This window comes from Lepidochelys kempii, chromosome 5, assembly GCF_965140265.1.
Source record: "Lepidochelys kempii isolate rLepKem1 chromosome 5, rLepKem1.hap2, whole genome shotgun sequence".
In the NCBI taxonomy this organism is placed as follows: domain Eukaryota; kingdom Metazoa; phylum Chordata; order Testudines; family Cheloniidae; genus Lepidochelys; species Lepidochelys kempii.
In genome coordinates, this window is record NC_133260.1 from 120,622,430 (window position 1) to 120,649,004 (window position 26,575).

Sequence of the window (26,575 nt, forward strand, 5' to 3'; positions counted from 1 at the left end):
AATGACATCTACGGCTTCTCAAATGACTGTACTTATGACAGTCCAAGTTTATTCTACATTATCCAGGAGAACGCCATGTGCACTCACAATGTGGCTCCATATTTCTGATCGACCACTATATGCAAGGCTGATGCATTGCCATGGGCAACTGTGCATCGCTGTAGCCTACACTCCCACTGAGGAAACAACAGATGCTAATAAAGACACATTTTCTCAGCACCTAGCAGCAGAGATGCAATCTGTTCTGCCACACAATGAAATTATACTTTCAGATATGGATGCCACACCAAGTTGTCCCAGAAATGGCTTTGAGCTTATTCTCAGGCTATTTTGCTCTGGAACAGTAATGATAGCTCTGTTATATTTCTCTCCTGTTGTGCTTCTCATAATATGACCATCACTGGCAGTTGGTTCAAGCACTGGGACATCCATTGGGAAACCTGGATATACAATGATGGCTGGATGTGGAAGGAGCTGGATCATATATTGGTCCAGAATTGTAGTACAGCATAATCATATTGGATTTACAGAGGTGCAGAAACTTTGGCAACTACTAACCATCTTCTTCTGGTTGCTAAAATGGCAATTACCCCCCTATTTCAACAAAAGAGCAAGCTCGTTATGACACAGTAGGCACAAAGCTTCTATGAAAAGATGCCTGCTTTTCTGGTCATTTTTTCCCTTGTTTTAACCCCCACCCCCACACTGTACTCCTGGAGGTCCCGTGGCGCAGTGACCAACTAGCACAAAGAAGCCCATCAGTGCTTTACCTTTATCCAAGGGACCTCTTGAGCAATGTGAAGCATCCGTGTACCATTCCTCCTCTGCTTCCACATCCCTAAGGGCTTGCTACTTTTTCTGAAATGTTGTTTTGTAAAACGACATTGTCAAATTGAATTTGATGCAAATTTTAAAATAAAATAAAAAATCCAGTGGAAATGGCTGTCTTTAAATGAACATTCCCCTGCAGTGCTTTTAACCCTAATCCTAACCCTGAAAACCTCTGCATGAAACTAACTATAAACAAAGGTGAAACTGACTTCATTGATTTTCATTGTCCAAGCTGTCCAAAACTCAAAGAGCATAAATAGTGATGAGTAGAGTAGACAGTCTAAAATTCTCTCACCTGTTATACTAGACAGTGATATTAGTAAAATCGGTAAAGGGATGTGCAGTTTCATTGTTAAGCGATCGTGCCCCTTGACACAAAAGATTTACCCTTTTAAAAATAATTTATCTTGATCAGACGTTTCACAGATACTAGGGCCCTAATTCAGCAAAGCATGTAAGCATGTATTAACTTTAAGCAGCTGATTAGTCCCATCCTTATCCGGCAGAGCATGTATTTGAAGTTAAGCACATGTGTAAGCATTTTGCTTAATAGAGACAAAGTGCTTTTCTGAATTGTCGCCCAAACTGCTGACTACAAAAGTCTGTTAGTGTGCCAAAGCAGACACTCTGGACAGTAGCACATAGCAAGGTTCCATTTTAGGCAATGAAGCATCTGCTTGCCTAGATGATATCTTCTCATAGGACGACAAAGGTCCTCCCAGCTCCTTGTTCCTCAATTAGGAGAAAAGTGTGACATGAAAGCAACCAAGATGTTTCCAATAATTAACAAATAAAGCTGTAGCAAAATCAGTTACTCCTGGAAGAGCAAATCCCGCTTCCCTGACTCAGGCAAGTCCCCACTATGTCCTCATTGCAAGTACTTGTGTGAGTAAGGCCAACGGGATTCAGCCCTAGTTGGCATTTCCACAGAAAACGGAATTTTCTTGTTTGCAACTTGGACCTGTGCTGTCTAAACAATTATTTTTGATGTTCTCTTTTTAAAGCTGTATCCTGTGGTAGTCCAGTTATTCCAGAAAATGGTGCCATTGAGGGCTCAAATTTTACATATGGCAAGAAGGTGCTGTACAGGTAGGAGATTCATTGTATTTGGAGCAGTACTGTAGTAAGAGTCTGGAAGCAAATGAGAAAAACAACAACTGGATTTAATAAGAGAGTAATTGACCTGCACAAAGTGGGGGGAAAGTAATGGAACAATGAACAGAATCCACCCAAAACCTCACCCATTAATCCTTTCATGGGTTCACAAATTATACAATACTAGGTTGCATTTATTTTAATATACAGGGTAGAAAACGAATATTGCAGAGCACTGTACCTGGACAATCATTCTGTAGTTAGCATATGATGTTTTACTTATTCCACGTAATGGGCTGTATATTAACAAAACCCTTGAAATAATGCTAGTACAGTGTAGTGGGCCTATTACTCTCTCCCCATTCATCACCCCAAAAACCCAGTTACCCCGGTATCAGCCTGTATTATTATTTTTATATGTATCGAGGTAGCACCTATGATCCCTGGTCACAGACCTAGACCTCATTGCTCTAGGTGCAGTACAAACACCGAACAAAAATAGGGCCCTGCCTCAAAGTGCTTATAGTCTAAGTATAAGACAAAAATCGACAGGTGAATACAGTCAGACAGATGGGAGAGCAAGAGGAAACAACGAGACAATACTAGCCAGCATGATAGGCTGTGGTCTCAGCACACTAGCTGCCTAATGATTGCCAAGTATTTTCTCAGCATCATGTCAAAGAAGAGTTTAAGAGGGTCTTTGAATAGCCAGGATATCACAGAAGTCACTGCAGAGTAGGAAATGTTGCGTTTTTAATGGTGTCCACTGTGCATACTGTAAAAGACACATAAATACTAACCAGACCTGTGGAATAGTCCCTTTTGCTTTGCAGAGCTGGGTACAAAAACCTACATTTTTTGTGAAAATTTGGCAAGTTGGGCCCAGGTAAATTTTTTCTGTTTTCCCAAAGAAACAGCTTTTTTTAGTGAAATCTCTTTGTTTGGCATTTCTTCAAATTCTGAATAAAATATTCAGCCCTAGCTCAAATACTATTCCATCCATACTGTCTCCTGGGGTATGCAGTATAACTCTATCCTTCCACCCACTGGCCAGAAGGATGGTGAAGGGACTTGAGGACACATCCACAACATAGGGGCTAGTTAAAGACTGAAGCCACAATGTCCCTCTGTGGTTTTGGCCTTTGCATTCTGTTCAGGCCTGAGCCTACCTGACCTAACGGACCTAGGCTCAATTTCTCAAAAGAGGCCAGGCGACTTAGGAGTCTAAGTCCTATTTTGAAAAATGAGCTGAGCACTTCAGAGCCTAAATCTCATTGGAAGCATATGGGACTTGGGCTCCTCAGTGTCTCGGTCACTTTTGTAAATGGGACTTGGGCTCCTAAGTCACTTAGGTGCTGTTGAAAATTTGATGCCTCGGAATCGCATTGATTTTTAGTGGGGTGAGAGAGCATTTCCCTAGCTACAGGGGGGCGAGAAATCCTGAGCCTACAAAGCCGTTTTAGATCTCTGAGAATATTTAAGTTGAAGCCACAAGTATTCTCCTTTGCATAAATCTGGTGAAAACTTGGCTGTTCATCAGTGGAGCCAAATTTTTGTAATGGCACTAATCCTGTGCACTCTGTAATGTATGTGGGTGGGGGGGATGAAAGGGTTGCTTGGGGAGAATCCTATACAAACAAGATGTATGTATTTTATACTGATTTTCTTCTTTTAATGCAGATGTAACAAAGGATACAATCTGATGGGTGAAAAGGAAACATCGTGCCTTGCTAGTGGTGCTTGGAATCATGCTCCTCCTGCCTGTGAAATAGTAACATGTCCTAGCCCACAGGACATAAACAATGGAAAATACACACTGAGCGGCATGACATACCTTTCTACTGCATCATATAAATGTAACAGTGGATACAGGTAAAAGCTGTAGAATCAAGTCACAGGCACTCTTAAGTGCTGTGAAGATGCTGATAAAACGTAAAGACTTGCTGGAATGGCTAATTCATATCTGATGTAGAGAGTGTCAGAGGAACACAATAATAGATTTAAGGATTTTTTTCATCTTTGAGATACTTTCTGTGTTTCACACAACATGCCAACATTTGGGGGGCGCTCATGTAGCATCAGTCATCCTATTAATGTTTAATTCATTCTCTTTATCACCAAGCTGTGAAGCACATTTCAAACATATGGAAATTAACCCAATATCAGAACCATATTTAAAAGTTCTTCTTTACATCTGAAAGGCTGCAGTACACTTAATTAGCTTTTATCTGTTTATGCAAAATTATTTTTATTATTATTTTGCAGTGCTCTTAAAATGCCAGCTAAAAAGGATGTTCTGTAAATTAAAGTGACCTTTATAGCCATTCTAATGAATGAATAAAATCAGTAAAATAGTGATTTATTTTAAGCTGGCGTTTTCATTTTACATTTGTGGATTGAGCCTTTTGTAAACAGATTTTTAGCAGACAATTAAAAATAAATAACCCCCATTATATTAAAAGAAATAGTTTTAATCATGTTACCTACTGTGCAAATTAAAAAATCCTTAATATTATCTATATCCATTGCAAACACACACCTATACTGACATATATACATACTCTAGGCCTAATTCTCCTCTGCCGTTTACCTTGTGCAATTATTCACATCTGTCCAAATGAGCGCAAAGCGGTGTGAAATGATAACACAGGTGTAAGTGAATGGAGGATTCTGATTTAGTAGTGTTTTTACACATACTTTGTGCTCACTTTCAATTGGTGTAAATGACTACTTAAACTACAAGGCAGGGTTGAATTGGGCCCTATAGCTACAGTCCAGGCTCAATCCTGCACTCCTAATTTGGGCATAATTCCTACTAAAGTAAATGGAAGCTTTGTGTACGACTGCAGAATTAGGCCAACCAGACAATACATATCATATAGATCATGGCTTCTTTTATAGATGAAATCTATTACATGAAAATTACAGTTAATGTATAGTGTTGTTTCACAAATACCAGTTGCATCAATGTATTTTGAAGGCTCTTTTGAATAGTATGGGTTAATTTTTTTTTTTTTTTAATTCCTGCACAATGCCTAAATAATTGAGCTTTTTGGGGCCATCCTCCCTGGATGTTTGGGAGATGAACTCCACCATCCCTTTTGGTAGTCACCACTCCGCTGAGTGTCGTGGCATCTGTGCAAGCATGGATCCAGTCCCTTCTGTAGTCCACCCCACATGCTCTTTTTCACACCGGCATGTTCCAAGCCCGTGCAGAGCCCACCTCCTTGGCAGTGCCACATCCCTTATGTGCCATGGCTCAGCACTGGAGATGGCCTTTCACCGGTGAATTATACCCTGCCATTTTGTGCATATCCCTTGGTGTCACTGTAGCTAAAGAAACCAAAAGATCAGCTAACTTCTAATAGCTTAGGCCTTTCCTCAGCCAGCAAAAACCTTTAACATCCTACAGGGAATGAATGACTTTTTGAAAAGTAATCTAAACATCAACATGTCCCTTAGCCTTTTGGGTGAATCAAGTTTCAGAGTTCTACAGATGCACATTGTGGTGGTGTATAAATGAATAACCTAATTCAAACACTGATGGCCCAATCTTGCAGTCCATAGGTGGGCAAAAGTTCCATTTTCTTCAATGGGAGTTTTATATGGGTCAGTAGAGCGATCTAGGCCAGAACAGACTCTGTCAGCTTTCTCCTCTAGTAGTTCTGATCAACTGCTGTTCTGACGAAGTTAGCCATATATTTTGTGAACAGAGGGTAAAATCCTGGCCCCAATTAAATTAATGGCAAACTTCCCCATGACTTCACTGGGGCTAGGATTATAGCTAGAAGGTATTTTCAAGGAGCTCCCAGCTTCTGTCCCCACCCCCATACAAACTGTGGTTACAGATTAATAATAACCTTTAATTCTCTTAGCCTACAGGGTCCCCCAGTACTTGTGTGTGAAGCTTCGGCTAACTGGAACAGCACACCACCAGTCTGCAAAATTGTCTCTTGTGGATCCCCTCCTGCCATCAAAGATGCCATGATCAGTGGGAATAACTTTACTTTCGGCAGCACAGTCACTTACACGTGTAAGGAAGGGTATGTACATTAGCACGATTAGAATAAAGCCCACGATGAGTGAAAATTGTCAAGCCACACAGCCGCTCGCTCGCTGTAAGGCTGTGTCTTAATGCTATGCTTTGATGTCACATGCTCGTAAGAACATGACTGTTTTGTTGATGCTCAATCATTAATTATTGGTTCGGTTGTAACTAGATGGAAATGAAAGGTGATTTGACAGTTTTTGTGACATGGAAAGTTTGTATATGTTACAAATAGCCCATTTCCCCAGGCCATTTGTCAGGTTTCACAAGCCAGCTAAAGTTAGATGGGATACATACTTGAATGGGAGAGCTACAGGGAAGTCCAGTTGCTGAAGGCAGTGATACTGATAATTCAATTGGAGCCCCTTTCCCTCTAGTCACTGTTGAAACAGAGCCCCAGCATGGTGTGATGCTGGCCGTGCCATATTTGAGAGGAGACATTTTGTAAAATCAAGGATCCCATGGCTCTTTTCATTAGAGTAATAATAAAATGAATAGTGACTATTTCATCAGTAGATCTCAAGGCGCTTCACAATCTTTTAATGTGTTTATCCTCTCAACACCCTGGGAGGCAGGGCAGTGCTATTGTCCTCATTTAACAGATGGGGAACTGAGGCTCAGAGATGCTAAGTGACTTGCCCAAAGTCACACAGGAAGTCCATGGTGGAGCAGGGAATTGTACTCAGGTCTCCCACATCCTAGGCTGTGCCCTAACCACTGGACCTCCTTCCTCCCACTAGAGAACAGAGATATTAATCCTGGTGTCAAGGCCAGATTCTAATTTGGGTGAATTACATTCTGCCTTCATGAACATCTATCTGCAGTTTCAGCTATGCAGTGTCCTTCATTTTCTGTCTGTGTAGTACTTCTGTGCATTTTTAAACATACAGTACAGACCTGTTTGCGCGCAGATGTTAGGAATCAAGCCATCAGGACCGCGTGTTAACGGACTGCAGGTTAAGAGGGCCATGCTGAAATATCTTAAGATATCTATATATACATGTATAATTATCTAGGATTACATACGTATTCACAGTGTCCCAAATACTGCAGGCCTATCTGTTAACGGCGCTTTGCAAGAATATCAATTCAAATGTGTAATCTAATCAAACATTATTATTACTACACAGGGGTGAAAGTAACTCGACACTTACCAGTACAGGGCTGGGGTGGCTCTGGCCCCCGGAAGGGGTGGGGCTAGGGGGGTCAGCACGCCCCAGCCAGCCCTTCCAGGCCGCCTGGTCTGCACCACCCGGGGTTCCCGTGGCAATTTAAAGGGCCCAGAGCTCTGGATGCTGCTGCTGTGGTAGCGGCGTCCGGAGCCCCGGGCCGTTTTAGGTCGCCGGCGCCCCACCCACCCCCCCACCCGTCGGCCGCCATGGGGGGGCAAAAGGGGCAGGGACCTTAAAGTGCTGCAGGCTCCTTTGCTGTGGCAGTGCGTTAACGTTGCTGTGTCCCCCCGTCAGTGGTCCAGCTCTGCCGCGGCAAAGGACCATCCTTAAAGCGCTACCTGCCACGTCGGCAGCCTGCTGGCAGGGTCCCTACCGGCAGGGCCGCCGGGGGAAAGGGGCAGCAACGTTAAAGGACAGTCCCTTGCCGCAGCAGCGCTTTAACAGTGCTGCCCCTTCCCCCACCATCGGCGGAAAAGACGTACAACATGTTTCCACTCCGCACTTCCCGTTGATTTCTATGTCAGCGAGTTAGTGAGCAAATCTGTAGCACAACAGAGCAAGTTCCTGTACTGTGTGTTAACGAGTCTCACATGTTAAATAGGTAGCACAGGGAGGCCTGGCACTACTGCACATTAAGCGGCTTCGCGCGTAAAGGGGTCTGTACTTTACGCCATATTTCATCCCAGAGGAGGTTGCAAAGTCCTGCAAAGACGTTCTCACACTTGCTTAATTTTACACACTGGGAGTAGTCCTGCGGAAGTCATTAGAGCTACTCAGTGCATAAAGTTAAGCACACACGTTAAGTCTTTGCAAGGTCAGGGTCTAAGTTCATAAAGCATTTTGTTCTCCTTCCTGATGAAAGGAACAAAATAAATGTACAATCATTCTCCTTCCAAGCTGAAATCTTCAACATTGTGTCTGATATCATTACATTAAATTCTTCGTTTTCTTAAATGTGCTTCGACTCAAAATGCTTTGGTACTTATGGTACAAGTATTTTAAACAGGTCGGCTTAAAAGCATTTGGAGAAAACAGCTGTCACCTCTATAGCAATGAATCTAATGATGGGTCATATTAAAAACTGGCACTTATATATGCTTTTTTTTCATGGAATCCCAGCCAACAGTGTCTGAAAATAAATACTGCAGAAAGTCAAGAGTACTTTTACAGATGTGGCCAACAAAATCTAAACAGTTCATTTCCAGCCCTCAGCTGCAAAGATTCATCAGAGACTTTCACAGTGGGTTGTTGTTCATTGTCTTTTTGTATGAACACACCACAGAAAATGTAAGGCTTTAAATAAACAAACAACACATTTTGTGTTGAAACAACTGCAGTTTAAGTGGGATATTTGGCAGCATGACGTGCTGCTTATGATCAAATCCCAGAGACAGATTTGCTAAATATAATATTACCCACTGACTACATATTAAAATTGCAGTATTTGTGAAGGATTGGGAACAAATTACATGTCATACTGAATTTTAAAAGTATTTCTTTTTATATATGTTGGTGGTTTCTTATGGAGGAGTCATTACCAAATGACAATATATCCATTAACAACAATATTTTTAGCTAACTAGCTTAGGATTTTGTACTGATATCTCTTTCCATAGTATCTGAGTACTTCATAGGTCAATTAGATTGGCATAGCAAACCCACTGGATTTCATAGAGTCTTCAACTCTTCTTCCTTCTCTAGTTATAAGCAGCTCTGCTTTGGGTAGAAGTTTGTGGTTTGTTTCCATTTGGTGCGGAAGGTTGATTGTTATTGTAAATGTTGTTCTGACTGTGGTGGAAAAGCTTTACCAAAAGGTAAAGTCTTGCTGTGTGTCCAGAGAGCCAGACTACCTAACCTGTTTCTCCATAGATAATAGGTTTTTCTATAGCAGCCTTTGGCATAGTATCTAAGCAGTAAACAGTCACACGAGAGTTGTGACTATTGTCTAAAGTGGACGCTTCACCGTTCTAGGAAGCTCCACTTGTAGAGTTGTCCGGGGGATGTGGGGTGGCTTAACACTTCAGTTATCAGTCTAACTCCATATGTCGTTGGTTTTTTCCTGATCCACAGCTACACGTTAAGTGGCCCTGACACGGTAGAATGCTTAGCCAGTGGTGAGTGGAGCATGAGTCGCCAGCAGTGCCTGGCTGTTTCCTGTGATGAACCTCCCCATGTGGAACATGCTTCTCCAGAGAGCGCCCATCGGTTGTTTGGCGATATAGCTTATTACTACTGCTCAGATGGCTACAGCTTGGAGGACAATTCCAAGCTGTTTTGCAATGCTCAAGGGAAGTGGGTGCCTCCTGCTGGCATGAAGATGCCCCACTGCGTCGCTGATTTTTGTGAGAGGCCGCCCACGGTGTCGTACACCATCCTGGAATCAGTTAATAAAGTAAAGTTTCCTGCTGGTTCAGCCGTGAGCTTCAAGTGTATGGAAGGTTTTGTCCTAAACACATCTGCTAAGATTGAGTGCAACAGAGGTGGCCAGTGGACTCCGTCTCCTTTGACCATCCAATGCATCCCAGTTCGCTGTGGGGAACCGCCGAGTATTAGAAATGGCTATAAGAGTGGAGCCAACTACAGGTTTGGAGCAGTGGTGGCTTACAGCTGCAACAAAGGGTTCTATATCAAAGGAGAAAAGAAAAGGACATGTGAGGCCACAGGAGACTGGAGCGGTACCCTACCTACCTGCCATCCGGTGTCTTGTGGAGAACCACCCAAGCTTGAAAATGGAGTCATTGAGGTATGATAAGGGTTTTCCAAGCTGCTTGCTGCGCTGGCAAAGTTGAGGTGTCTTAAAGATTCCAACTGGCTAGCCCACTAAAGTTGAAGTAGGATGCAACTAGAACTGATAATCAAAAGGATGATGGGGATGGCCTTGTATCTTGTGACTTAGGCTTCTCAAAAACACAAGCCCATTAACAGAATTTCCTATTATGAGCAAGGATTTCATGTAGGAGACTCTGCCAATTGCTTTTCCTAATGTCTCGCTACATGTTTGTCCTCTCCAGTCTGTGGGCCAGTTCCCACTGCTCCCTAGAGATCTATCCAGCTGCTACAGCTAGCTCATAAACCTTACTCTTTTTGTGCATACTACCAGAAACGTCTGATCTGAAATAAACAGATAACTCTGGGATGAATTCTTCCTTGTACACACCGCTCCCGCTGAGGGTAGAATTTGGCCAAACTGTCGAATTAAATTGAAATGAATAAAAGCTAGAAGTCAATAACATCATCAGAGCTAAAAGGTGTAATGAATGCAGCTTTTCTCTTATTGCTGGACCCGTGCTCTACTCTGCTGTACAAAGAAATGTTTTCATGCTAAACTTCATGGGGTATGGAGGGGAGAGGCGAGATCAAATTTATTTTTTATTTTAAAGGTCTAGCTTCAATTAGAATTGAGGCCAGAGGGGGAACAAACATCCTCTCTCAAGGGGTGAGGCTGCAGTAATAAGTTATAGGAAGAGTGGGATTCCAAGTGTGGGATTCAAGATTCCAAGAGTGAAACCAAACATGAAACTGCCTTTTACCCCTGAACTATGATTGTAACACAGTGGCTCCCATGTAATTAGGTTGATAATGGTAGGACAGTTCCACTAGGAGAAGTTGAGAGTGCATAATGTACCTGGAGCCATTTTAACTGCTTCCTTAAGGGAACAAACTCTTCTTATTATAATTACTTGTTTTCTTTCTCTTATGAAGGCCAGTTATAGAGAGTGGCTAAATCAGCTGAAAAAATGAAACTCCCTCACTAGTGCATTCTTATTTCCGTTTGCTCAATTATTATTATGTATTATCATGTATACTGTTTTTCTATCATAAGTATTCATTGTACCTATAAAGTTTTCTTTGCAGTATTGTACTTGCAATCTCAGGTGTTCTAGCTCTACAGCAGAGGTTCTCAGACTGTGTTAATTATTATGGTTATTATTTTATCCAAAGCACTTTACAATAGTTAGCTAACAGTACAAACAACATTTGGAAAGATTATTAAGTGGTCCACCGAGACCCTCAGCAATTTTCAAGTGGTCTGCGGGAAAAAAAAGTTTGAGAACCACTGCTCTACACTGGATAAAGCTTTCAATTAAAGAGCCATGTCATTTGCAGAGGTCGCCTCTGGCTACTTCCAACCTTCTGTTGCTCTTCTCCCTTTTTGTGTACAGATTTTTTTGCATATATGGCCAGGAAAAGATTTTCTATCTTTAAATTTTGAACATTAAGTTTTAAAACTTTTTAATGTTTCATTCAGTGCAACTCCATTGACTTCAGCGGGTGCAAGTCAAGGCAGAACTTGCCCCCCTATATTTCTAGTGCAGACATTTATTTCTTTGCAATCAATCCTTGTGTCTGGTTCGCAGTTAGATACAGAAGGACTAATAAAATCAAAATTCATTTGCCAGGGTCAAGAGTTTTTACATTCTACTTACCATTTGTCTCACCCATTTTACAGAGTACGACTGGCCGTTTCTTTGAGAACGAGGTGTACTACCAGTGTAATGCTGGCTACAAGCTAGTTGGCAGTTCAGTTGCAGTCTGCCAAGCAAATCGTCAGTGGCATAGTGAATCGCCACCTTCTTGTGTTCCTCTCAGTTGTGGCAAACCACCTCCTATCCAGCACGGATATGCCAAGGGAGAAAGCTTTGATGTGGGATCCAAGGTTGAGTTTTTCTGCAATGAGGGCTATGAGCTGATGGGAGATGCCTCTTGGACGTGCCAGAAGTCTGGGAAGTGGAACAAAAAACAAAGCCAAAAGTGTGTGCCAACAAAGTGCCCAGAACCACCACTGATTGAAAATCAGCTCGTCTTGAAAGAGATGGTTCACCAAGTAGGCGTTGTACAGTTTTCCTGCAAAGAGGGCTATGTCTTGCATGGTTCCTCGGTGCTGAAATGTTTGCCATCACAACAGTGGAATGATTCCTTTCCAGTCTGCAAGGTTGTACTGTGCCATGGGCCTCCATACATTCCCTTTGGTGAGCCTGTGGCATCATCTCTTCATTTTGGTAGCACCGTGACATACACCTGCATGGATGGGTTTTTACTGAAGGGAGAATCTACAATTGGATGCCAAGCTGATGGCTCCTGGAGCTTTCCATTGCCAGAATGTATTCCAGTAGAATGCCCCCAGCCTGAAGAAATTCAGAATGGCATTGTAGATGTGCAGGGTCTTACTTACCTCAGCACAGCACTGTACACTTGTAAACCAGGCTTTGAATTACTGGGGAACACGACTATTCTCTGTGGAGAAGATGGTCATTGGCTAGGTGGAAAGCCAGCTTGCAAGCCTGTTGAATGCCCAAAACCGAAGGAGATTCAGAATGGCAAATATTCATACACAAACTTTCATTATGGGCATACTGTTACATATTCGTGTGACAGAGGATTCCAGCTCAAAGGGCTGAATGTACTGAGCTGCTTAGAGACAGGAGACTGGGACGCCGATGTTCCGTCTTGCAAAGCCATAAACTGTGACCCCCCTCGGCCCATTGAGAACGGTTTTGTGGAAGGTGCAGACTACAGCTATGGTGCTATGATCATCTATAGCTGCTTTCCAGGTTTCCAGCTGGCTGGTCTTGCCATGCAGACTTGTGAAGAGTTGGGATGGTCTAGCTTTACTCCAGTCTGCCTACCAACAGACTGTGGCCTGCCTCCCCATATTGACTTTGGGGAATATGTGCAGGTTAGAAGCGAAGAAGGACATTTTGACCAAGAAAGAATACATCTTACTGAGAGCCCTCCTCTTTCCCACACGTTAGTTGGTAGTAACTGGAAAGAGATAAAAAGTCCTTTGAAGGAAACTAATGCAGTACAGTTAACAAACTTTTTATATGGAACCACAGTTATGTACACATGCTGCTCTGGTTATGAGCTATTGGGAAACCCCATACTAGCTTGCCAAGAGGATGGGACGTGGAATGGTAGTGCCCCTGTCTGCATATCAATAGAATGTGACTTACTCTCACCCCTAGAGAATGGCTTTTTACATTTTACTGAGAATACACTTGGTAGCGTAGTGCAATATGCCTGTAAACCAGGGTATAAGCTAATTGGTTCCGACACAAGGCTGTGTTTGCCTAACCGACAGTGGAGTAATGCTGCTCCATATTGTGAGGTGGTATTGTGTACCACACCTAACAAACTCATGAATGGAAATATAAAGGGAGAAAACTACACTTACAGGAGTGTGGTCCATTATGAATGTGATCCTGGGTACCAGTTAAATGGCTCAGATAAGAGGACATGCCAGGATAACCAAAAATGGGATGGGAATGAGCCTATTTGCATCCCCGTTTCTTGTGGGCAACCAGCAGTTTTAGAAAATGGCCAAGTGTCTGGAGACGAATACACATTCCAAAAACACATGGAGTACAGCTGTAATGAAGGTTTCCAGCTGCATGGGGACAGGAGCAGAGTCTGCCTTGCAAATGGAAGCTGGAGTGGAATCAGTCCAGTTTGTAAATCCATCAAGTGCACAATACCACTACCTCTTCCCAATGGGGAAATTATTGGATCAGAATATGGCGTTGGGAAGGAAATTCAGTATCGCTGCAGTGAAGGCTACACGTTGCATGGAGCATCCATACTTACCTGTCAGGCTGATGGCACCTGGGATAGAGAAGCTCCATACTGTGAGCCAGTCAATTGCGGACCCCCAGAAGACATCTCTCATGGCTTCCTGAATAGTTCAGGTTTCAGTTATGGGGAATACACACAGTACGTGTGTTTTCCCGGTTATGAGTTACGTGGAAATCCACTGCGGCAGTGTTTGTCCAACGGCTCATGGGGGGGAAGCCTCCCCTCTTGCCTCCCCTGTGAATGCCCCACGCCACTGATCCAGAACGGGGTTGTTATTGGGCAAGATTTCCGCTGTGGGAAAAGTGCACAATTTCAGTGCTTGGAGGGCTTTAAACTGCTAGGACCTTCTGAACTCTCCTGTGAGGCAGCCGGCAAATGGAGTTCTGCTTTTCCACACTGCAGGGGGATTTCATGTGGCTCCCCACCAACAATCCCCAATGCCTTTATCAGTGGAAGCAGCTCTGTGGATGAGAACGCTGTAATATATAACTGCATAACGGGCTTTGTCATACAAGGGAAGCCAGAGCTGACTTGTACAGATAAGGGCGTTTGGAGTGAGCCGTATCCACTCTGCGAGCAGTTGTCCTGTGGACCCCCACCTTCCATTCCTAATGCAGTGGCTGTCGGAGAGGCCCATACCTATGGAAGCAGAGTCCAGTACAGGTAAGAAGGCTGCTGTAATTACATCTCCCTGAAATGTCAATGGAATGAACATAGGAAGATGGGGTGGGATCTGAGTTACTACAGAGAATTCTTTCCTGGGTATCTGGCTGGTGAGTCTGCCCACATGCTCAGGGTTCAGCTGATCGCCATATTTGGAGTCAGGAAGGAATTTTCCTCCAGGGCAGATTGGTAGAGGCCCTGGGGGGGGTTTCGCCTTCCCCTGCAGCGTGGGACATGGGTCACCTGCTGGAGGATTCTCTGCACCTTGAAGTCTTTAAACCATGATTTGAGGACTTCAGTAGCTCAGACATAGGTGAGAGGTTTATTGCAGGAGTTGGTGGGTGAGATTCTGTGGCCTGCGTTGTGCAGGAGGTCAGACTAGATGATCAAAATGGTCCCTTCTACCTTAAAGTCTATGAGGACCTTTAAAGCAAACAAATAAATTCAATTAGTGAAAGGCTGTGGAGCGGACCTCACGGGGAGGTTAACACACACTCTTGGGGTTCCTGCTGCCATGTAACGCCTCACTCCAGCCTCATACTTTACCCGCAAACACATAGCCTATCATGCATTTAAGCCATGGAGAGTGCACAGTATACGTTAATATTATTGAGGTTGTGGTAAAAACTTTGTGTTACAGTTTCCAGGTATGTGTGTGTCTGTGTTTCTATGAGGCTGAAGTGAGTGTATTAGCAGAGGGGTGGATTCGATCAGTGAGAGTGGCTAAAATGAGGGACGGATGGGTGGGTGGGACAGCGTGTAAATGAAGGTACCTGAACAGGTCGCTTCCCTACTTTTAAGAGTTTGGGTGGATGGATTTTCACTTAAGCACACTTAACTGGTGTGTGTATGTTTGTGTGCATGTGTACATACAGACAGACCCCATGGAGGGCCAAATTCTCCAGTCCAATTGGATTGCACTCAATGCAGGACTGTGTGGGGTAAAGCAAATATGTCTTTAAGTTAGCTTTGCAGTCTCCCAATCTTGGGGTCTGCCTGGGATTTGCCCAATTCCTGGTGCAAGCAAGAGCAGCCCTAAGGTTGCCAATGGCCCCCAGGGACAGATCCAGCAGCTGGCAATCCCCAGAACATAACACTGTGACCATACCCCTTTCACCCAGCCATACTCTCTCTGCCCAAACTGTAGGAGCTGTTCCTGTGGCTTTATATCACATGGGGATTCCCCTAGGCACAAGGAATCATCAGGGTGATGAATCCACCCCGTTTACGTTGTCCTGCTGGAGCAGGGTGACGCAGCCAGGGATGGACTCAGGATCTGGCCAGAGCATTCAAACTTCTGCCACCAGATTTATAAACACACAACAAAAATGCCTCAACCCTATCACAGCAGGATGCCCTGAACTGATACAGAAGTCTAGAACACTGCTAATAAGAAACAAATATTGACTATTGAGCCACATGATAGGTTTTGTACCTTGAGGATTAAAACATCGTCCGCGTGTGTACCATAGCTGTCCAGTGATTCTGATACATTGCAGATGTCTGGAGGGCTACGTGATGGAAACAGAAATGGATACATGCACTTGTCAGGAAGATGGACACTGGTCTCCGAAGAGCATTTCCTGTTGCCTCACAAAATGTCCCGTGCCCACAAATATAACCAATGTAATTATTTCTGGTGATGAGTTTACTGTGAATAAGAGCATCACGTTGTCATGCACAGAAGGCTTTACTTTGTCGGGAGCAAGCACATCTACATGCCAGGTAAAGAGTGTTGGCCTTTTCTTTTCTTATAGGTGCAGAACCCTATCCTTGGAGGTGTGTACTCATCTGTGGGTAGAATGTGGCCCTGCTTCCTGATTGCACACAATACAGGTGTAATGCACTGTAAAATATACAGCAGGTCCTGCTCCTCCCTTAAGAAAAAGACACAGACTTCCAGATTTGGGAAACAGTCCTCTCCTATTACTACTTAACCACAGTACTGTACTGTGACTAAACATTATTTTTCACTTACTTGATTCTGTTTTAACTCTTAATTCTGTTTCAGCTCCCACTGAAATTAATGGGGATCATGCATCTTAATCCCTTGGCACCTTTAAAAGCCTCAAGCCTTGGTGTATTTGTAAAAAACAAACTTCTTCAGTTATGTTGCCAATAACACCTCAGGCCTCAATCCTGCAAGTATCTGCCCATCTGTTTAACTTCAGGCTTGGGAGTAGTTCCATTAGAGTCAGGGAGACTACTCATGTGAGCCAAGGTCAGCATGCCTACAGGCATGTGTAAGTTCAGGGCCTTCCAGAGTTAAAACTGGAAGAATTTATAAACTCTCCCTGCTTGTGCTATTTTTTTGTATTTCTGTTGAGTCAGTTTGCAGGGTCCATTCGCTCCTGCTTTCCATCCCACAACAGACAAAAACTTAACATAAAAATGTAAACGGGTGAAAAAAACAATTCTACTCCCCTCTGTTTGCTGAACAGTTCTTTGGGCATTCAGATGCGTAGCTGAAGCTGTTGATCGGTACATTGGAGAGGCAGCATTGTTGTCTAGCGGGTAGTGCATTGGATTAGGAGTCTAAAGAGCTGGGTTCCATTCCTGGTTCAGTCACAGACCTGCTGTGCGACTTTGAGCAATTCCCTTCACACCTCGCTGAGCTTGTTTCCCCTTCTGCCCTTTCTCTGTAAGCACCTCTATGTGAGCGTTCAGTGCCTAGCACAATGGGTCCCCAGTTTAGGTTGGGGCCTCTGAATGTTACATTAGTGCAAATAATAATAAATGAGAGTTATTGCCCATCTCTGTACTGGTAGATCTCTCTCCCACATGTTCTCTGATTTGCTCATTTAATAGTTATTTCTCGTATAAAATGATAAATTCTTTTCATTATTTTTACATTTGCTAACAAGCTCTACAAATATTTTTTCTCTTGCTTTTTAGCACAATGGCAGCTGGGCGCCATCATTTTCTGATGATATCTGTGTTCCTGTGTCTTGTGGGAAACCAGAAACCCCAGAACATGGAACTGTGGTTGGTGCTAGTTACAGCTACAAGGATGCGGTTCTTTATCAATGCAATGCTGGCTATGAATTACAGGTAAATCAACTGAATCCACAGTATATGTACCAATACTATTAAGTTTAGCCCTTGTATTATCATCTTTATTATTCTTGCTTATACGCTTTGTTTAGTAGAATGTATTATGGCAGTTCCTTACTGATTATTTTCTTAACTTCTGCTGAACATTTATGCCTTTTTCTTGCTGTTGGTGCTGTTGCCTATAGAATGGTGCACATATGGATGGGGCTTTACAAAACACTTCAAAAGACCACTGCCCTTTCTTGAGCAGGTTACAATTCAGACAAATATAAAATACTGGTCAGCAATTCATATGCAAGAAGTGGGTGGAGGGAGGGGAGGGAGTTGTAAGAAGACAAGTTTGTTTTGGCCCTCAGCAAATGCAGCTTTTTATTAATCGGTGGATTCTATTAAGGTGTTGCAAAGAGAAACCAGAATGGAGAGTTATTTTCTCACCCTTGGATCTACTGAGTGAAAGCATAGACTTATTTCTCAGATTCCTCAACCCCAGCTCAGTTCAGCACTCCTGCTATGACTCCACAGCTCCCTTCGTGCACCTTCCACCTGACTATCTCAAAGCACTTCACAAACATTAGTGATCTCAGCCTCAGATATTCCTCAATGGAGATAAATAGTATCTCAGTTTTACAGATAAGGAAACTAAGACAAAGTGGTTGCAGCAGCTTGCTCGGATTTACTTCGGGGCGGGGCAGGGTAGGGCACAGAGTCCAATGCTTCTGGCTCTGTCCTGTGCTTTTATAATTAGCCCATTCTGTCTTAACAAAGGAACAGTTACTGAAAAGATAATTGCAAGTCTTAACCTATCACAAGTTAGAAAACTTACCTCCTTCTGATTCTTCCATAAATTATGAAAAGTGGCCTTTTAACCTTGCCCAATCCTGCACTGAGCCTGGCAGGTGTTGTGATGGTAACGTGAGGAACAGCGAAGGTAAGGTAGGGAACAGTTCTGAAACAGAAAATACTTAGATTGTGAACGTTGTGAGGCAGTGACCTTTTCGTCGTCATTCTGTATTTGTACAGCGCCTAGCACAGAGGGGTCCTGGTCCTAGGCTTTACTGCAATACAAATAATAATGATGAAAATAATACAATATTTAAGTCAGCCTGCTAGGGCTCAATCCTGCAAGGTGCTGAATATTCTAGTCCTGCCCCAGCCAAATATTTACACACCTGCTTTACGTTAAGGATGTGAGTAGTCTCATTGATCTGGAGAAGATAGACAAGGATGCTTTTGTAAATCTGTTCAAGATATTGTGAGGCTAGCAAAAAATGGAACCCTACAATAACAACGTGTAAATACTGAAGGCATATTTTATGGTGATAGTTGGATCAAACTGCAGTAATGGACTGATTTTAAGACAGAGGCTACCTCTCTGACAGAGACAGAAGAAACCCACTGTAAAATTCTTCCAAATGAAAAATAGTACAGCTCCTAGGAATTATTCCACCGACACCCCCTAGTGTCAGTCTTGCCTCCCTGCTGTTAAAACAGAAGTCCCCTACACTCCTCTGAAATGCTCTGCCGTGGCATGATGCCCTAACTACAAGCATACTTTAAAGTAAACACCTGCCCTTGGTAATAGGGGCTGTTCATATGGACATAACTTGTGAAAGAAATAAAACCCAAACCTAGAGGGTGGACTTAATGTCCTGTGACCAAAGAGACTGTTTAATTGCCATGTCCTGAAAAAGTGCTCGTAACTATTAGAGTGTACTACAGTATGTAGGCAAGAGGACAAGTGACATAGCCTAGAACACGTGAATGGGATGGGATAGAAGTACAGTATTATTTAATTGCAGCGCTCACCTCTGCCCAGCTGCTTTTGAAAGGAGTAAGTTAGGCCATTTTTCCTGCATCATAAAATGAGTATTGGAGTGAGGACCCATCTAAACCTTCTTGGAAACAGGTGAGACACTGCTGGCAAGGAGAATGCAGAATGGTCTTGGATTCCCAACCCTGTGTTTAGAGCACAAAGACCACAGGACTGGGAATCAAGAGATCTAGAGTCTCACTTTAGCTCTCCCACTGACTTCCTGTGTAGCCATGGGCAAGTCATTTGACCTCTCTGTTCTCCAGTTTCCTCCGCTGCAAAATGGGGACACCATTTCCCTGCTTCACAGGGGTGCTGGCTGGCTAACTATGTCAGTGTTTGTGGAATGCTGCTACGGCGATAAACACTGTTGGAATGCTTATAAACAATTACAGATACAATCTCGGTCAGTGCTTTTTTATTAAAGACCTTAACCAGAGCTGTGTGGGCCAAAGTCTGCTCTCAGTTACAAGTGCAAATCTGGATTAATTCCATTGATTCCACTGGAGTCACTCCCAATTTACGCTGGTATAACTGAGTAGAGTCTGCCCCAATTTCTAGTGACTGACTGAACTCACAGGGTCTGATTTTCCCCTCAGACACTCTGGTTTTACACCAATGTGGTTCCATCAACTTCAGTGGAGTTACTCCTGATTTACACAAAAATGAGTGAAAATGGGAGAGAAGCCGGTGCAATGACTACACTGTGGCACAGATTCTCACCACAGCTGCACTGATGTAAACCAGGAGAAAGTCCACTGGACTCAATAGAGTAGCACAGATGTAAAATGAGGTGTGTGTGAGCAGAGACTCAGGCCCACCAACCTGGCAATTTTACTCTCCTAGTTTGTTTCTTTCACCATAAATAACCTCTACAGAGCAGGACACTATCCACTGCTCACAGTACATGTCTGGGAGACATCAGACACTAAATCCTGATCCTGTCTTTGACATTGACTCACTCTACGGATTTGAGAAAGACACTTATCCCCTGCCTCTGTTTCCCCCATCCGTACAGTGGAGATTCTGACCTGGCTCTAAGGGGTCTTGTGAGAGTTAATTAGTGAACGTTTGTAAAGTGCTTTGAAGATGAAAAGTGCTTTAACGTGCTAAGTAGTATTTTGTAATTATTTTGTAATTATTAGACGTAAGAAACCCAGGAATCTAAGTGCTTGCTGCCCCTTCTCATCTACCAAGGTCTGAACCCCGGAACGTGCACAGGATGCTCGGCTCATTGGATTTCACCTGCTTCTTTCTGTGGGAGCTATATTGGATCCCACCCTAAATCCTGCATTCCTACCCAGTTCATGGCGGGTGGTGGTAGTGATGCAACATCCGCTGATCTTCTGAATTCCTCTCTCCAGGGCTGAGAATGTCATGGCACATTTGTTTTTCCCCATTTCTTCCCCTTGAGGACGGTGACAAACTAGTGCAAGCGTAGAGCAGTCAAGGGGTCGCAGCAAGGCACAAAGATTTTAAAGCATTCTGCTCTCCCTCGGTACACAGATTTCTATAGGAGGGAACATGTACAGGGATAGCAGAATAAAGGAGTCAAGACTGGTCATGAAAAAATAGACCACACATCTATTCAGGGGACACCGTCACAGGGCCTAATCACATCAGCCACACTATCAGAGGCTCGTTCACCTGCACATCTACCAGTGTGATATATGCCATCGTGTGCCAGCAATGCCCCTCTGCCATGTACATTGGTCAGACTGGACAGCCTCTACGTAAAAGAATAAATGGACACAAATCAGACATCAAGAATTATAACATTCAAAAACCAGTCAGAGAACACTTCAATCTCTTTGGTCACTCGATTACAGACCTAAAAGTGGCAATTCTTCAACAAAAAACTTCAAAAACAGACTCCAACGAGAGACTGCTGAATTGGAATTAATTTGCAAACTGGATACAATTAACTTAGGCTTGAATAAAGACTGGGAGTGGATGGGTCATTATACAAAGTAAAACTATTTCCCCATGTTTATTCCCCCCCACCACCCCCTACTGTTCCTCAGACGTTCTTGTCAACTGCTGAAAATGGCCCACCTTGATTATCACTACAAAAGGTTTCACTTCCTCCCCTCCTTCCCCCCGCTCTCCTGCTGGTAATAGCTCACCTTAAGTGATCACTCTCGTTACAGTGTGTATGGTAACACCCATTGTTTCATGTTCTCTATGTATATAAATCTCCCCACTGTATTTTACACTGAATGCATCTGATGAAGTGAGCTGTAGCTCACGAAAGCTTAGGCTCAAAAAAATGTTAGTTTCTAAGGTGCCACAAGTCCTCCTTTTCTTTTTGCGAATACAGACTAACATGGCTGCTACTCTGAAACCTGAAAAAATGAGAGCAGCTTTGATGCTCTTCTCCTGCAGTGCAGTAATGACATAATCCTAATGATTTTATGCTGTTTCATGATCCTTTTCCTTTTGTGTGATAGGGTGATGCAGAACGTATCTGCCAAGGAAACAAACTATGGAGTGGAGCCGCACCAGTGTGCAGAAGTGAGTTCTAAATTAGTGTGTTATATGTCTAGTGTGGCTTGGGAATATTTTTATATGGCAGATAAGTATTAATGTTCAGTTTGCTTTGTCTGTTACTTAAACTGTTACAACGCACATAAAACTTTAATGCGACTATTATGACACATCTCCTTGCAAAATTGCTATCGTCTGAAGATAAGGAGGTTGTTTTCTCCAAGAAAACAGTACTTCTGGACAAAGCTTTTCAAAAGGTGACCAGTGATTTTTGGTGCCTTAATTTTTGGGTTCCCAACTTGAGACACCTTAAAGGGTTTGTTTGGTTAATGGGACCTGATTGTTATATTTTGACACCTCCTCTCTGCAGTTTAACTGAGTGAAGCTTTGGGTAACTATTATTTAACTATTATTTATTATTTAAGGAGAGTGAGTTTGTGTGTGTATGGGGGTGAGAGGATGAGAGAACCTGGATTTGTGCAGGAAATGGCCCAACTTGATTATCATGCACATTGTGTAGAGAGTTGTCACTTTGGATGGGCTATCACCAGCAGGAGAGTGAATTTGTGTGGGGGGGTGGAGGGTGAGAAAACCTGGATTTGTGCTGGAAATGGCCCAACTTGATGATCACTTTAGATAAGCTATTACCAGCAGGTCAGTGGGGTGGGAGGAGGTATTGTTTCATGATCTCTGTGTGTATATAAAGTCTGCTGCAGTTTCCACGGTATGTATCCAATGAAGTGAGCTGTAGCTCACGAAAGCTCATGCTCAAATAAATTGGTTAGTCTCTAAGGTGCCACAAATACTCCTTTTCTTTTTGCGAATACAGACTAACACGGCTGTTACTCTGAAACCTATTATTTAACCGTGAGACCAGTCCAGGGCCCTTTCTAAAACTCCAAGAAAAAGATATCCAATCATAGATAGGAAGACCAGTGTGCTTGGATAAAGCTTGGGTTAATGTAACCAGAAACTGTTCAATCTTAAGGGCACGCCCCAAACGTAAACACTTTTACAATTTAAGGCAACATTCAGGGCAGTTGCTGACCTCGTGGCGTCACATGAAGTCAATGGGAATTGTGGGTGCTCAGCAGTGTGAAAATTAGGCCCTGAATGTCTTTCATTTACAAAGGTTATGTCTACATTACTGAGCCTGTGTCGGCATAGCTGTTGTACTATTGTAGTTAGCTACTAGGGCTATCAATTAGTCTCAGTTAACTCAAGCGATTAACGCAAAACAAATTAACTAGATTAAAAAAATTAGTTGTGATTAATCCCACTTTTAATCGCACTGTTAAACAATAATAGAATACCAGTTTAAATTTATTATAAATATTTTTGGATGTTTTTCTACATTTTCAAATATATTGATTTCAGTTACAACACAGCATACAAAATGTACACTGCTCGCTTTATATTATTATTTTTTATTGCAAATATTTGCACTGTAAAAAAGATAAACAAAATAAATAGTATTATTTATTTCACCTCATACAAGTACTGGAGTGCTAACTTTTTATCGAGAAAGTGCAACTTACAAACGTAGAATTATTTTTTTTACATAACTGCACTCAAAACCAAAACAATGTAAAACTTTAGCACCTACAATTCCACTCAGTCCTACTTCTTGTTCAGTGAATCGCTAAGACAAACAAGTTTGTTTACATTTACAAGAGATAATGCTGTCCCTTTCTTATTTACATTGTCACCTGAAAGTGAGAACAGGTGTTCGCATGGCACTGTTATAGCTGGCATTGCAAGGTATTTACATGACAGATATGTTAACCATTCATTTGTCCCTTCATGCTTTGACCACCATTCTGGAAGACATGCTTCCACGCTGATAACGCTTGTTTAAAAAAAAATGTGTTAATTAAATTTGTGACTAAACTCCTTGGAGGAGAATTGTATGTCTCCTGCTCCATAGTCATATATTTCATGTTATAGCAGTCTCGGATGATGATACAGCACATGTTGTTCATTTTAAGAACACTTTCACTGCAGATTTGACAAAACACAGAGAAGGTACCAGTGTGAGATTTCTAAAGATAGCTACAGCTCTCGACCCAAGGTTTAAGAATCTGAAGTGCCTTCCAAAATCTGAGAGGGATGAGGTGTGGAACATGCTGTCAGCAGTCTTAAAAGAGCAACACTCCAACGTGGAAACTACAGAACCCGAACCACCAAAAAAGAAAATCAACCTTCTGGTGATGACATGACTCAGATGATGAAAATGAACATGCTTCAGGCTGCACTGCTTCCGATTGTTATTGAGTGGAACCCGTCTTCAGCATGGAAGCATGGGCTCTGCAATGATGGTCAAAGCATGAAGGGGCATACAAATGTTTAGCATATCTGGTATGTAAATACCTTGCAATGCCGGCTACAAAGATGCCATGAGAATGCCTGTTCTCACTTTCAGGTGACATTGTAAAGAAGAAGCAGGCAGTTTTATCTCCCATAAATGTGAACAAACTTGTTTGTCTTAGTGATTGACTGAACAAGAAGTAGGACTGAGTGGACTGGTAGGCTCTAAAGTTTTACATTGCACTCAAAAATAAAAAAGTTATGAAAAAAATCTATGTTTGTAAGTTGCACTTTCACGATAAAGTTTTATGAGGTGAATTGAAAAATACTATTTCTTTTGTTTATCTTTTTTACAGTGCAAATATTTGTAATCAAAAATAATAATATAAAGTGAGCACTGAGCACTTCGTATTCTGTGTTGTAATTGAAATCAATATATTTGAAAATGTAGAAGACATCCAAAAATATTTCAATAAATGGCAGTCTGTTATTGTTTAACAGTGCGATTAAAACTGTGATTACCAGTGACTATTTTTTAATCTCTCACAATTATTTTTTTTAATCATTTGACAGTCCTAGTAGCTACCTGTTGTAGATACAGCATACACCAACCGAAGGAGTTTGTCTGGTAGTGGAGGAACACCACCTCCCAAACAGAGTTAGCTACATCAACTCTTCTATCCGCATAGCTGTGTGAACACTGGCGGTTTTGTTGGCATAGCTGTATTAGTCAAAGGTGTGGGTTTTTTCACATCCCTGACTGATGTAGCTATGCTGACATAACTTTTAAGTGTAAACCAACCCTGAGACACTTACCCTGAATCTTAATTTTGCTTTTTGTTTTCCTTTTCAAGTTTAACATCATTCATGTGGCTATAAAAAGATTTTCTAATGCCTTCAGCTAAAGCCAACCTACATCAGATTTGTTTTTAGGGGTACCTGGCAAGCCCCAGACAGCATTCTGGGCTAGCTGTTATAGGATGTCTTTGCCAGTGAATGGAATAATCTGGGAATATTTGCATACATACTGCATATATGAAAATTACATTTCCTCCATTCTAATTGCTCTGCTGGGGACTCTCAGGAGAAGATTGAGAAGGGCTTGTGGCTGAGACAGGCAGTTTGTAAAGGCATCTGATTAAAACAGCATATTTTGTGGTATAGGGATCTCCTGTGGACCACCAGAATCGATAGAGAATGGATCCGTTCATGGGGAGGAGTTCCTATTTGGGGATGAAGTTCTCTACAGCTGTAATCAAGGCTTTGAACTACAGGGACCCAGCCGAAGAATCTGTCATGTTAACAGACGGTGGAGTCCCTCAGCCCCTTCGTGCATGCGTAAGTACAGACCAGAGCAAGGTGAGTGCCATTCTAGAGCAGGGCTAGACCACCTAGGGGTAAAAAGCCACTGGTGGTTTACGCAAGCGCTCCCCCAGTGCTGCCACCCGTGGAGCTGCACCAGCAGGAGCGCATTGGTGGGAAATATCAGGGAAAATGCCATTGCAGACAAAGCCTAAATGAGGAGTTATAGTTTGCGTTTCCTCTTTGACTCTGATGGAGGCTTTGGTCTGAAAGATGCTGCAGCAAATTCTCCACCCAGTTGCATATGGAAATGGCATGACTTGTGGCTGCCCAGGGGTAAATGACGGGAAAGCTTGGCCTGTAATGTCTGAATTTTATTGTATCATTGAATATCACACTGCAGTGATTTGTCGTAAGGGTGCCAATGCTGACCCAGCTGGGTTGTTTGAGGGTGTGGAACTCAAATCACTGCAGGCTGGTTGTTTTGCTGTCAGAGCAGTGAGGTGTGACTTGTTTTGGGGTGGGGGACAAAGTAGACGTAATTGCTTTGTGCATTTCATAAACGTGTTCTAGGGGCATCATAGCCTCTTGCAAGGAATTCTGTCCAGCCTTTCTCCCTCACTTTTTACTCCTCTACCTCCACATTGCGCTGCTGCAATGTGTGCTAATTTTTAGGTCCCCTTTCCACTTCATCACTGTACAAAATGAGTGAATGCCTGTCCTCTAATGCTGCCCCACCTATCTGTGATTCTCTCCCTCTGAGACATAGTCACGTTTCTTTCTATCTTGCTTTTGCAGCCTCCGTTTCCTCCCCTTTGTCCTCCTTTAACTCATTTTATGAAGTAGGGTATGATACTGTGTACAAAAGAGAAGAAATAAAAACAAACAGCTTTGTATAAATACTGTAAAGATGATAAACTCAGAGACTTCTCTTCTAGGGATAACTTGCGAGCCACATCCCTCTATAGAAAATGCAGTGTCCGTGACCTCAGGAAGTGCTTACAGAAGTAACGTTACCTATGTATGCAATTTTGGATACCATCTCGTTGGGCCCCAGAATATCACATGTCTTGCCAATGGGACCTGGAGTAAACCCCTCCCATCATGTGAAGGTAACTGTTAAGTTTTATGCCCCAATACCTATTGATATAGGAAAAGCAATCGTTATCGTTCTTGTTGGCATACCAGTATGTATATCCTACAGCCAGAGAATCAAACCTCTTTCTGGAAATG

The 26,575-nt window shown here is 42.7% G+C and overlaps 1 protein-coding gene across 1 annotated transcript in view; it reads left to right on the forward strand.

The window, feature by feature from the left end:
* The window catches only part of SVEP1 (sushi, von Willebrand factor type A, EGF and pentraxin domain containing 1), a 170,563-nt gene that overhangs the window by 115,826 nt on the left and 28,162 nt on the right, over positions 1-26,575 (forward strand). Inside the window, exons 34-43 of the mRNA XM_073345600.1 lie at positions 1,836-1,920; positions 3,607-3,798; positions 5,802-5,969; positions 9,217-9,889; positions 11,597-14,382; positions 15,882-16,107; positions 17,278-17,433; positions 21,697-21,760; positions 25,205-25,399; positions 26,281-26,454. Of these exons, the coding sequence (XP_073201701.1) occupies positions 1,836-1,920; positions 3,607-3,798; positions 5,802-5,969; positions 9,217-9,889; positions 11,597-14,382; positions 15,882-16,107; positions 17,278-17,433; positions 21,697-21,760; positions 25,205-25,399; positions 26,281-26,454 (4,719 nt within the window). The remainder of the gene's footprint in view (positions 1-1,835; positions 1,921-3,606; positions 3,799-5,801; positions 5,970-9,216; positions 9,890-11,596; positions 14,383-15,881; positions 16,108-17,277; positions 17,434-21,696; positions 21,761-25,204; positions 25,400-26,280; positions 26,455-26,575) is intronic.